Genomic DNA, 14,184 nt, shown 5'->3' on the forward strand with positions numbered 1-14,184 from the left:
GCTTCCCCTTAAAAGACATGAACATGCAGAGGATCATCCACTCACAGCCCCCATCAAGTCACCTTTCCTTGTAACACTTCCAAGGGGACCACTGTTGGCAATGATCTGTGGGAATGACCTTGGGAGACAGAGGAATAACTTGTTCTGGGCTAGCAGCTCTCATACAGGTAGTCCTCAGTCTTCAACCACAATTGAACCCAACATTTCTCTTATTAAGCAAGACAGTCCTTAAGTGTGCTTTGTCCCATTTCATCATCTTTCTTGTCACAGTTAAGTGAATAGAATAGAATAGAATTTTATTGGCCAAGTGTGATTGGACACACAAGGAATTTGTCTTGGTGCATATGCTCTCAGTGTACATAAAAGAAAAGATACGTTCATCAAGGTACAACATTTACAACACAATTGATGATCAATATAGCAATATAAATCATAAGGATTGCCAGCAACAAGTTACAGTCATACAGTCATAAGTGGAAAGAGATTGGTGATGGGAACTATGAGAAGATTAATAGTAGTGCAGATTCAGTAAATAGTCTGACAGTGTTGAGGGAATTATTTGTTTAGCAGAGTGATGGCCTTCGGGGAAAAAACTGTTCTTGTGTCTAGTTGTTCTGGTGTGCAGTGCTCTATAGCGTCGTTTTGAGGGTAGGAGTCACTGCAGTTGAGGGTAGGAATCACTGCAGTTGTTAAGCTAGCAACACTGTTGTTAAGTAAATACAGTTTCTCCATTGTCTTTGATTGTCAGAAGGTGGAGGATTGAAGGATTCCTTGCAGTTATCTGGTCATTAGCACTCTTTCTGAGAGTCACCATGCATATGGCACCACAAACTCATCAGGACAAGATTCAGCAGTCCATCTCCATTTGAAAGATAAAGGACATTCTTTTGAAGACAGCGAAGTCCACATTGTGGACAGAGAGGACTGCTGGTTTGAAAGAGGGACTTAAAGAGGTTGTCTACATTAAGACTGAACAGCCCTCTCTCAACAGAGGGTGAGGAATATGACACTACCTATCTCCTCTTTACAATACAGTCCTTTCAGCAATTCCAAACAGTTCCTGTTCCATTCCCAAAGCATCTGGCTCCACTGGGAACAGGCAGTTAAACTCTAGCAAACAGGTTTTCATACAGATCAAGTTTATTTCGGGTATCCTCAAATCATGGACATACAATCATGGTGAGTCAAGGTGAGATTCATCCTTATTTCATCTGTCCCATTTCCTAGTTAAAATGACAGTAGATCTGTCCCCCTGTTCAGAAAGCATGCTTCTCTCCTCCATGGCAAATCATAATGGCCAGGGCTTTGTTCTACATCCCAGACAGAGCGCCTCAGTGGCCAATCAGACACATAGATGTGGTCACATGCCATGGACTACATTTCCCATAATGCAATCTCTCTCTACATCTCACACAATGCAATTTCTTAAGGAGACAGCTCTTAATTCTTAAGGGAACTAATTCACTATAATTCACTATCTGAACAGTACAGTTCCACACCCTTTTCCACTCTGATTCAGATGACCCTGAGGACACAGATAAACCTCCATGTAGCCTCAATGATTCTTAGAAAAAATACTAATGGACAGATGACTGCAAGAAATATAAGTTCTTCCATCCTCGACCATTCACTCAAAACTGAAGAAGCTTCTAGTATGAGAAGCGGAATGTCTTTGAGGAAAAATGAAGTCCAGTTGCCTCTTGAAAAAGGACCTTTGGGACAACCATAACCTGGATGTCTGAGAATCTCCATAGACAGTCAATACAGTTCTCTTTATTTATCTAAACTAAAGCATTCTTTAGTTATTGTAGATTGGTCAAGTTCAAAACAGCTCCATTGTGATAAAATTAGAATTCCAAAACGTCTCCGCTGTGCAATGGCAGCATGGTGATTGGGGGAATGCTGGGAGTTGAAGTCCCCACATCTTAGTTGCTAAGTTGCTTAGTTGCTTAGTTGCTAAGATTGAAAAAGACTGGCATATATATATATATATGTATACACACACACACACACACACACACACACACAAACACATACAAAATATGCTTCCATAGTTCCACAAATGTACCTTTATGACACAAAATCAATAGTAAGGATTCTTTATATCAGTAGATATTTTCAAAAAACATGACAGGACGGACGGACAATAGCAGCTGCGTGAAGTCCCCAAGATGTTTCTGTAATGGGAGCTTGAAAAAACCACGAGTTTTCTTGAGGTTGATAATAGGACATGGTGAAGTTACCCACAGCTGTGCTAAAATTCTGAACTGAAGGCGATGTGGAAAGGCAAGCCATGGTACATTGTTGATTTAGATGGCATGACAACCAAACAGCCCTAGTCATCTTCCTACCCAGGAAGCTGAGCAGAAGGAATTGCTTTACAAATTTATATATATAAAAAAGATCCATTCCTAACAAATTTGGCAGTTTTAAAGCTGGAAGGAAGATCAGTCAAGACAGTGTTTCCCAACCTTGGTCATTCCCAGGTGCGTGGACTTCAAATCCCAGAATTCCACAGCCACCATGGCTAGAGAATGAAAGTTCTGGGAGTTGAAGTCCACTTATCTGGAAATCGTCATGGTCTTGAGATAAAGACCCTCTCATCCTATGAGAAGCCCTGTTTCTTTGCTGAGGAGAAATGTTACTTTTGGGCCGTAATGTTATTATTTCTTTAAAGAAATAAAGATGAACTCTGCATCAGTTAGCTGCTGAAAGATAATGGAGGTTTGATAGAGCTGTCAGAATTCCTTTTCAGTTAGCATTTTCCTCGTTGAGCCTCTTCATACGTGCTGGGACTTGCACCTTCCGGAAGGTAGGATGGAAAACAATCACACTGACTTGGAAAACCTGAAAGCTGAAGCCCCACCAGACCTAGAGGGATCGAGACTAAGGTGGAAAGCCACCTTAGATCCCCATTCGTTTCTTGCTCTTCTTGATTATTGATTTTTTTCCAGACTCGACAAATACTACAACCAAGACTGAGAAGCAGACGTAACAGCCTTAATGAGCGATGGAAAGGCGAGCGTTTCCAAACACGTAAAATAAGGGAAGGATCACCTCTCCAGCGAAAGGGGGTGGAGAAAATGCAAAGAGAGGAGCTCCTGTATCGGCATCAAAAAAAGTCACCCATCCCCCTTCGTAGTTCAGAACTATTCTGATTTTCTTGGGCATCCTACGCAAAGTCAAGGGAGTATAAAAGGGAGGATTGTACGCTGTATAGTTGCCATCCCACTTCCCCACAGCCCAGAACCCTTCTTCTGGACTAAATTCAATATCTCCTTTTCTCCTGACAGACTTCTGGGCAACTCCGACACCCCAGGTGTCTTCTGTCCCCACAGCAACTTCCCAGAAATGCCTGCCGGTAGTGAATCCTGAGCAGGCCAACACAAAAGGCCATTCATCAAATCTTTCTGGGGTTTTGGGTAGAGATTGATAAAATTCGCCCATTTTCAGACTTTTACAATCGTCTGTCAAAATGAGACGAGGGTGAGCTGTGTCTGGATCCAGAAATACATGTTCTGTTGAGAGGGGAGAAAGATGGGGAAAGAAAAGATAAGCGGAGTCAGTTAAAATGGCAGTGTGATATTGAAAATATGACGGTTGTCCCGTTATAAGGCCCTACATGGCTCAAGAACGGGATACCTCTATATACAATATCTGGATATCTAGAGCTGTAGTGATGCAATGGTTAGAATGCAGCATTGCAGGCTAACTCTGCCCACTGCCAGGTGTTCGATCCTGACCGGCTCAAGGTTGACTCAGCCTTCCATCCTTCCGAGGTCAGTAAAATGAGGACCCAGATTGTTGGCAGACAATAGGCTGGCTCTGTAAACCCCTTAGAGAGGGCTGTAAAGCACTGTGAAGCAGTATATAAGTCTAAGTGCCATTGCTGTAATTCTAAAGGATCACTCATTTTAGAGCAGGAGTTCCTATTAAGAAGATTGTCCATCCATCAGAGATCATCCCTTCCTCTGATCATTGATTTCTCTATCAAACTCATCCTGACAGAAAGAGCAGATTGATAGAGGAACTGAATCAGAGGCTGCCTCCCTGTAACTTAAATCTATTATTCTGAGACCTACACAAGACTCCTAGGTGAAATCTGGTCATTTCACATATGTTGCACAAAGCTTCTATCATCCACAACCGTTCTGCCTTTTGTGTCTTTCAACCAGGGGTGAAATCCAGCAGGTTCTGACAGGTTCTGCAGAACCGGTAGTGGAAATTTTGAGTAGTTCAGAGAACCGGCAAATACCACCTCTGGCTGGTCCCAGAGTGGGGTGGGAATGGAGATTTTTCAGTCTCCTTCCCCTGCCACACCCACCAAGCCACACCCACAGAACCGGTAGTAAAAAAATTTGAATTTCACCACTGCTTTCAACTATTAATTCTAAGATGCTCCCTGGTGGTTTGGAAATGTCTAGAAACGGAACTCCAAGGAAATGTAACAAACCAACTTTCCAATAAATTGCTATTCCTTCTAAGCTCTTACGCCGTCTTCCTGACAACAGAATTTACCTTTCTGCAACTGAAGTCCAGCCATCAGAGACTCTGAGGAAAAAAAAGGAAGAGAACTTGAAGCACTAACATAAACCCAGGAAGAACAAAAGCGGTTTATACAACAACATTGCATGCTAGGGAAACATTAAATAGAAACCAACAAGAATTTGGCAGGAAGCCAATACACTTTTCTCTTTTGAATCTAGCCATTAGATTCCAATAATAGCCAATGTAAATTAATAATTTGTTTTATAGGAAGGACAGGAAAAACGTATGGATTAGAGGGGAGGGAGGAGAGGGGAGAGGAGAGGAAAAAAGGAAGAAAAAGGAAAAAGGAAAAGGGGAAGGAAAGGAAAGGAAAGGAAAGGAAAGGAAAGGAAAGGAAAGGAAAGGAAAGGAAAGTCAACATTTGTTTTGGATAAGGGCATCTGGTAGACGAGTGCCAAGATTGTATTGGTGATCATGTGAGCAAAACTATGCTCCTCTCTGGGGGGGGCCTTCCCCTGCAGACACCCTGTTTTGCACCTAAATCATGTGAAACATCAAACAGAAACATCAATTCTACATTACCATTGAATATATTTCCAGAATTTTCCAGAAAAGGATTGATATCACAGAAATCCCAGGACCTCCATTTCAGCTCCAGAGGGAAAGCAACTGGGTTTTCAAGTGCTTTGTCATACCTGGGAAACAGAAACAAAATAAAGACAAGTGGCAGCTCCAAACATACAGTGGCAATGGGAATAGTTTGGAGAACATTTGGCACAAGGAAAGGGGTGCTTAATAGTCTAGAGATATGTTATTTTGCAGAAAGCAGTGCCGTTGATATTCTAGGCAAAGGTGCTAAAGATGCTTCCCTGTTTTCCCCAAAATAAGACATCCCCTGATAATAAGCCCCATCGGGTTTTTGAGCGCATGGCAATAAGGCCAAGCGCTTATTTCAGGGTTCAGAAAAATATAAGGGTGTTATTTTCGGGGAAACATGGTAAGAAAAATGATGGTATCAACAACTTACAAGCAAATGAGTTGAAATGGCTTAGAAGATGGTTGAGTTCCTTCAGATAGGCAGCTCTGATGGTAAAAGGACTGTCATATGTCTCCCCTTACCATATTAATAACATTTATAAGATACATGGGATGGGGAGTGCAGGCACTATTTTTCAAATCAAGTTAGCTTGAATGCCTTAAAAGTTAAAGGTTCTCCCGCACATGCATGGTAGTTGTTTCCAGCTCTAGGGGCGGTGCTCATCCCCGTTTCAAAGCTGAAGAGCCAGCGCTGTCCGAAGACGTCTCCATGGTCATGTGGCCAGCATCACTCAATGCCAAAGGTGCACGGAACACTGTTACCTTCCCACCAAGATGGTCCCCATTTTTCTACTTGCATTTTTTAGGTGCTTTCGAACTGCTAGGTTGGCAGAAACTGGGACAAGTAACGGGAGCTCAACCCATTACGCGGCACTAGGGATTTGAACTGCTGAACTGCCAACCTTTTGATCAACAAGCTCAGTGTCTTAGCCACTAAGCCACCGCATCCCCTATTGAAAAGCTTAGTGTCGGTCATAATCCAAAATGTAAGCACGCCCAGATAAAAATCATGTAACATTTAACTACAATTAAGTTCTCCCCAACCTAAGGCCAGTTTGGTATAGTGGCTAAGATACCGAGTAAGAAACTGGGAGAAGGTGAGTTCTAGATCCACTTTAGGTGCAAAGGCAGCTGGGGGACCTGAGCCAGTCCCTCGCTTCCAACTCCAGAGAGAAAAAGGCAAAAGCAAACCCCTTCTAAAATCTTGCCAAAAAAATTACCTTAGCCAGGCACTTGCTGGAAGTCAAGACTCACTTGAAGGGGCTCCAAAATTAAAAATTAAAAAGAGCAGGGAGTTTAGCACTATATCACTATATAAAACTTGCTCTAATGTTTTGCTAAGGATAATCAAAGGGATCCTGATTATCAATATAGCTTTGGGCATGTGTGTTTAAGGCTATCCTAGAGCAGCGTACTAAAACCAACGTTTTCCTTCCAATATTAAATAAATAGAAGGCTGCAACCTAAGATACGGACAGGAAGAATATTTGCTTCAAAAATGTGTTTTTTAAGCTAAGAGAAAAAGAGCACTCTTATTAGGAGGAAGGTAACTAATGTAAAGGTAACGCGGTGGCTCAGTGGCTAAGATGCTGAGTTTGTCAATCAAAAGGTCGGCAATGCAGCAGTTGGAATCCCTAGTGCCGCATAACGGGGTGAGCTCCCATTACTTGTCCCAGCTTCTGCCAACCTAGCAATTCGAAAGCACGTAAAAAATGCAAGTAGAAAAATAGGGACCATCTTTGGTAGGAAGGTAACAGCGTTCTGTGCGCCTTTGGCACTTAGTCATGCAGGCCACATGACCATGGAGTCGTCTTCAGACAGCGCTGGCTCTTCAGCTTTGAAACAGAGATGAGCACCGCCCCCTAGAGTCGGGAACAACTGGCAGATATGTGTGAGGGGAACCTTTATTTTTACCTAACTAGTCAGCTTGAGCAGAGCTGTTATTTCAGTTTATCGTTCTGTCCTTTTAGTTATCTTTTTCACAAACACATGCACCTGTACATTTTTAAAAATCGCTCTTAGTTTCATTGAAAAATAAAGGGAAAGAAAGAGTGGAATTCTACACTTCCCAAACAAAGAGAGTCTGGAAAGCCATGTTCTCCACGTGCTTCAACTCCCACTGTTTCCTATCATTGACCATGCCTCCTTTCGGTTGACCGGATCTGAAGTCCAGAACGGTGGCCTAGTTTCTGCTACATGGTCTTAGAAAGGATGGGAGGAAATGAGCAGGATCTACTTACCTTTGCATGTTGGCTTTAAAATCCTACAAAGAAAAGAAAAAGAGATCTAACTCTTTGTAATAGAGTAAAGTAAGAAGGTTGCTTAAGCCTTCAGAGGTTTCTAAACTTGGTCACTTTAAAACTTGTGGACTTCAACTCCCAGAATAACTCACCCAGCCATGCTGGCTAGTGAATTCTGGGAGTCGAAGTCCCCAAGTCTTAAAGTGGCCATGTTTGGAGACCTCTCTCTAAGCTATGATGTTCTCTGGATTTTTGAAGAAGCTATAGCCTCACTGGGAGACTAACAGAGCAGATGAAGCTCCCTACTAAATGCTCTTGACCATGTACTTGATAAGATGCTCTTATTCACAACTCCTTCACTTTAATTGAATTTATTGATTCTCCAGTCATAATTAAACCAGTGTTCCTTAACTTTAACAACTTTAAGATGTGTGGACTTAAAAAAAATTCCCAGAATTTGTTAGTCAGATATGCTGGCTGGAAAATGATGGGAGTTAAAGTCCTAACATTTTAAGGTTGCCAAGGTTGAAAAATGCTAAATTAGACATTGCAAGGTATCGGTTCAAAGCTGCTCACATGAATTGAGGTCTTGTTCAATTGACATCAACACGGGGTACCTAACATTGCTTCTCAAGGAAATTATATTTATTTATTTATTTATTTATTTATTTCGATTTTTATACCGCCCTTCTCCCGAAGGACTCAGGGCGGTGTACAGCCAAGTAAAAATACAGTATATACAGATTAAAAGAAATAAAAAAAAACATATTATATTGTGGCCGAAAATTTAAAAATTTAAAATATTAACTGAATAGCTATGAGGTTCAATTTACTTTGGAGGAGATCTGAATTCCCATTAGCACAGGGATCTCCAACCTTGGTCCCTTTAAGACTTGTGGACTTCAACTCCCAGAGTCCCTCAGCCAGCAAAGCTGGCTGAGGAACTCTGGGAGTTGAAGTCCACAAGTCTTAAAGGGACCAAGGTTGGAGACCCCTGCATTAGCGCATGCCCATGGAGTTTTTTAAGGGGGAAAAAAATCCTAGAAATTTTGTATATTTAAATAGCATGAGTGGAAAGACAGTTAGGAAGTTGGGAAAAGAGAAAGATAAATAGAGGAAAAATGGGTCCTGGGCATTGAAAGTATCAAATATGAATGAGTTTTAGGATATATTCTAAATAACAGAGAACTATGGTTCCTAGCATGGGAGTCGTGTTTACACCACAGCTTTTTATTCAGCTTTGGAAGGAAAGCTACTAATCTCTTTGTTGTGAAATTGTTTCAAAAGATTGTCTAAGACCCACAAACCACAATTTTGCCATTAGTTTGCAGAGTTAACTTCTTTTTTAGACACAGACATTTGCATTTTTGCGACATGGATTACTATAGCAGCAGTAAGTTCAAAGGAACCATTTATATTCTGGGGGGAAATCCAGTCTCTGCTTTGCACCCAGGTTAGTTGCATTACAGTTATTTATCTTTCCACCTCTTTCATTTCCTATAAACAGATATTTTTTTTCATATCAAACGATCTAAGTGCCAAAGCCCACTGCAACTACATCGCAAAAAAGGCTTTAAGAGTTGTAAACTTAATCTTGTGTAGCTTCTTCTCCAGAAACACTACACTACTAACCAGAGAATATAAAACATTTGCTAGACCAATTCTTGAATACAGCTCGCCTGTCTGGAACCCATACCTCATTTCGGACATTAATACAATTGAGCGTGTCCAGAAATATTTTACAAGAAGAGTTCTCCATTCCTCTGTTTACAACAAAATACCTTATGCCACCAGATTTGAAATCCTGGATTTAGAAAATTTAGAACTCTGCCGCCTTCGACATGACCTGAGTTTAACTCATAGAATCATCTATTACAACGTCCTTCCTGTCGAAGACTACTTCAGCTTCAATTGCATCAATACACAAGCACATTATAGATTTAAGCTTAATGTTAACCGCTCCAATCTTGATTGCAGAAAATATGACTTCAATAACAGAGTTGTTAATGCCTGGAATGCACTACCAGACTCTGTGGTCTCTTCCCAAAATCCCCAAAGCTTTAACCAAAGACTATCTACTATTGACCTCACCCCATTCCTAAGAGGTCTGTAAGGGGCGTGCATAAGAATACCAACATGCCTACCGTTCCTGTCCTAATGTTCCATTTGATTGTATACAATTTCATATAGTTATTACATACTTATGGTTATATATATACTTATATATATGAGCTAGATTTTAAATTATTGGTTTTAAATTGGGTTTTATTTGATATTTTAATTCTAAATTTACGGGCTTTTTAGAATCAGTTTTTTAATTGTTTTATATTGTATTTATATGTCTTTTAAATGCCTGTACACCGCCCTGAGTCCTTCGGGAGATAGGGCGGTATATAAATTTGAATAAATAAATAAAATAAAAAAATATATACCATATAGTTATTTCATGCTTATGCTTATATATAATGTTGTGACAAATAAAAAATAAATAAAAAATATTTTGTGATTGTCCATCTTTCAAAATGTCAGAAGTTTAGTGTTAGTTTACTTTATTGTCTTTGCACATGGTACAGCAAAATTAAATGCTGTCTTCAGTGTACGTTATAACTATAAAAATAAATACACAAATATACATCCTTTACATTTTATATAACTGAAATTGAAATCCTGATATTGCACTATACCGTAGAATTCAATATGGTTATTGCCCTGAGATAGAAGCTGTTTTTCAGCCTATTTGTCCTTGTTTTTATTATCCTGTACCGTCTGCCAGATGGTAATAGTTCAAAAAAAGGGTGCCCAGGATGAGATAGATCTTTAAGAATGTTTTGAACTTTCTTAAGGCAGCGGGAGCTATAAAGCTCTTCCAAAGAGGGAAAAGGGCAACCAATGATCCTCTGGGCAATGATGTTGACCCTCTGGAGAGCTGTCCTATCTGCCACAGTGCAATTGGCAAACCATACACAGGTGCAGTAAGTTCAAATACTCTCTATGGGGCAGTGGTAGAAAGCCACCAGCAGTTTTTCATTACTCAACACCAGAAGTGTTCATTACTCCAAAAACATGAAAGAAACTTAAGCTAGATCTGGTTATTAGCAACAGGAAAATGAAGAAAATAATATAATAGAGTAGAGTAGAATAGAGTAGAGTAGAGTAGAGTAGAGTAAAATAGAGTAGAGTAGAGTAGAGTAGAGTTGGTTAGGGTAGGGTAGGGTAGGGTAGGGTAGGGTAGGGTAGGGTGGAATAGGAGTAGGAGTAGGAGTAGGAGTAGGAGTAGGAGAGAATAGAATAGAATAGAATAGAATAGAATAGAATAGAATAGAATAGAATAGAATAGAATAGGGTAGGGTAGGGTAGGGTAGGGTGGAATAGGAGTAGGAGTAGAAATAGAATAGAATAGAATAGAATAGAATAGAATAGGGTAGGGTAAAGTAGGGTAGGGTAGGGTAGGGTAGGGTAGGGTGGAATAGGAGTAGGAGTAGAAATAGGAGAGAATAGAATAGAATAGAATAGAATAGAATAGAATAGAATAGAATAGAACAGAGTAGGGTAGGGTAGGGTAGGTTAGAGTAGGGTAGGGTAGGGTAGGGTAGGGTAGGGTACGGTAGGGTGGAATAGGAGTAGGAGTAGAAGTAGGAGAGAATAGAATAGAACAGAACAGAACAGAACAGAACAGAACAGAACAGGCTTTATTTGGCCAAGTGTGATTAGACACAGAAGGAATTTGTCTCTGGTCCATAAGCTCTCTGTGTACATGCAAAACAACAGTGTATTAATAATCGTAATGTTACCAATAAGAGAAGGCAATAAAAAAGATGAGAAGGATAATAGCAATGCAGCCATGCTACACGGGTAAATATCCTTAGGACTACTGTGGGAATTAGGTGTTTAGCAAAGTGATGGCGCAAGGGAAAAAACTGTCTCTGCGTCTGATTGTTTTGGCCTGCAATGTCCTATTGTGGCATCCTGAGGGGAGGAAGTTGAGACAGTTTATGTCCAGGATGTGCGGGGTCTGTAGATATTTTCTCTCCTTCTGATGCATGCACTATACAGGTCCTCCATGGAAAGCAGGCTGGTTGCAATTGTTTTTTTCTGCTGTCCTAACCAACTGTTGAAGTGTTTATCTGTCCTGTTTGGTTGCTGTACCAATCCAGACAGTCATAGAAGTGCAAATGATTTCATCTTTCCACATCCTAGGGAAGTGAAGGTGCCCTATTAAAATTTTGAGCTGGCTCTCCTCTGGTGAGGAGCCCAGGCTAATGTTAAAACCATCTTCTTTTAAAACCAACTTACCATTAAGAACTCCACCGCTGGCTGCTCACACGCCTCCTGTATCTCCCGGATGATACTTTTAAGCACGGTGCGTTCCTTTGAAAGCCCTTCCAGATATTCCGCCTTAGTTTTTTGAATATCCTTCTCCACCGTTTTCATTCGGTTGTGTAGTTGTTTTTCCTGTTTATGCAGAAAATCGTGTAGTTGTTTGAACACGTTGTCTAACTTCTCCTTCTCTTCTTCCATTTGTCCCTTTAATGAAGAGGAGGGAGGGAAGGAGAGAGAGAGGCGGTCAAGGTCAATTTCACCACCTTTTGGGATAAGTTGATAATTAGCCGGTTTGTCAAAATTCAGAATGAACAAGACTTACAAGCAGCTCGGCTATTTCCTTTTCTGCATCTGAAGGATGACTCTCCATTATATCTTTCTTTTCCTCCAGTAGTATAATGCGGCTCCGTAACTGGTCCTGAAAGAGATAAATTGAGCCATGTTTCAAACACGATCCTCAATTTTACAAGTTTATTTGCATCAGAATAAGGATCTTTCTTTCTTCTGCGCATGCACAGATCATATTTGATGATGTCTGGGTGGGTGGGTGGAGCCTCCCACTACCACTACTACCAGTTCGCCCGAACCGGGGTGAACCAGTAGCAACCCACCACTGCTACCGTCCCTGTCTTACTGTCCCCATTTATCTGTACTTACTTCCTTTGTTTATGTTTATACCAATACCTGCTATCTTTTACATGTTCGACAAACGAACAAACAAACAAATAAATAAAAAGCAAATCTCTGGAATGAGAATCCAAACAAGATTTTCACCAACTCCAGAGGAAAAGATGGCGGCATGTAAAACACATGTTAGAAGCAATAGGCAGCTGCCACTGAAAATCCAAAGGTCCCTAAATAGGAATTCCCTACCTTTAATGGTTGGGCAGCTTGTTTGGGAGAAATCACAGTGTGAGTTTTATGTTCCAATGACTTCTTACAAACAGCACATATCAGCTTCTCGTCCTCTTGACAAAACAGATCTAGTATCACTTTGTGTTTCGGGCAGACAAATGACTTTTCTGGAAGTAATCTGAGTTTTTCCTCCACTCTGGGCTGCTGCAGGATTCGGCGGAGTCTTCCTTCGGGGATCGGCTCTTCGCAAACAGGACAGAAAAAAAGCCCTTCTTTTTTCCGTTCCCGATAATGATCGGTGATGCAAGGCCGACAGAAGTTGTGTCCGCATTCTATGGATATTGGATCCGTCAGATATTTAGTACACAGGTCACAAAATTCATCATTTCTCTCAGGTGCTGCCAGTGAGGTTGAAGCCATGACAGACGGAGAATTCCCTCCCTGAATAGCAACAACGAGGTGCAAAAGGGAGCAACAAACATTCAGTACTTATTTTTAAAACTGTTTTAGAGCAGGGTCTCCAACCTTGGTCCCTTTAAGACTTGTGGACTTCAACTCCAGAGTCCCTCAGCCAGCAAAGCTGGCTGAGGAACTCTAGGAGTTGAAGTCCAAAAGTCTTAAAGGGACCAAGATTGGAGACCCCTGTTTTAGAGTAACTTTTACTTCCATAATTAAAGAGATGGTCTTTTCTACAAATGGTGAGCCATTCCGGCGTGGAAGGTAAATTTCTCCCTTTTTTAAATAGGATTTCAATAAATGAAAGGATATTTTTCTTCATATTTGCTCAAAAGAAAAAAAACACATGCTATTGAATTTATGGGCATCTTTAATCGCTTGTTTAAATAAACATGGAAGTGCTGGAGCCCTCTAGTCAATATATTTACTAGGTAGAATACAGAGGTGGGTTTCAGCAGGTTCTGACCAGTTCTGGAGAATCGGTAGCGGAAATTTTGAGTAGTTCGGAGAACTGGTAGTAAAAATTCTGACTGGCCCCGCCCCCATCTATTCTCTGCCTCTCAAGTCCCAGCAGATTGGGAAGAAATGGGGATTTTGCAGTATTCTTCCCCTGGATTGGAGAGGGAATGGAGATTTTGCAGTATCCTTCCTCTGGAGTGGGGTGGGAATGGAGATTTTACAATATCCTTCCCCTGCCACGCCCACCAAGCCACACCCACAGAACCCGTAGTAAAAAATTGAAACCCACCACTGGTAGAATAGAATAGAAAGCAGAGTTGGAAGAGATCTTTGAGGTCTTCTAGTCCAACCCTCTGCTCAGGCAGGAAACCCTACACCATTTCAGACAAATGGTTGTCAAATCTCTTCTTAAAAACTTCCAGTGTTGGAGCATTCACAACTTCTAGAGGCAAGCTGTTCCACTGATTAATTGTGCACTAGCTAGTCACTTATTTTTTAATTGTAGGAATCCCAGAGTTGTTGGGAATTGGGATGCTTATACATTGAATGTATGCACGTATAAATAAATAAATGTTATGGGCTTCAGGAGAAAAGACTGAAGATAAAATATCTTTCTACAGTACTCCTTTTATTCATTGTCATGCAATGGATCCAAAATAAGAAGCCAATTGCTTAGAAACAAACAAAAAACCTACATCCTTACCTATTACCTTGATTTATAATATCATTACAGATCATCAATCTTGGTGTTTAGAACAGTGTTTCTCAA

At 40.8% G+C, this 14,184-nt stretch overlaps 1 protein-coding gene across 1 annotated transcript; it reads right to left on the minus strand.

The window, feature by feature from the left end:
- Positions 1-3,000: 3,000 nt before the first annotated feature.
- Positions 3,001-12,920, minus strand: LOC131190374 (E3 ubiquitin-protein ligase TRIM7-like). Its single transcript, XM_058167694.1, has 7 exons — positions 12,519-12,920; positions 11,968-12,063; positions 11,619-11,849; positions 7,326-7,348; positions 5,071-5,183; positions 4,519-4,551; positions 3,001-3,518 (listed from the first exon to the last, which is right to left on the minus strand). The coding sequence occupies exons 1-7, from the start codon at positions 12,918-12,920 to the stop codon at positions 3,001-3,003; spliced, it is 1,416 nt and encodes a 471-aa protein (XP_058023677.1).
- Between the last annotated feature and the right edge of the window lie 1,264 nt (positions 12,921-14,184).

This window comes from Ahaetulla prasina, chromosome 2, assembly GCF_028640845.1.
Source record: "Ahaetulla prasina isolate Xishuangbanna chromosome 2, ASM2864084v1, whole genome shotgun sequence".
Classification (NCBI taxonomy): domain Eukaryota; kingdom Metazoa; phylum Chordata; class Lepidosauria; order Squamata; family Colubridae; genus Ahaetulla; species Ahaetulla prasina.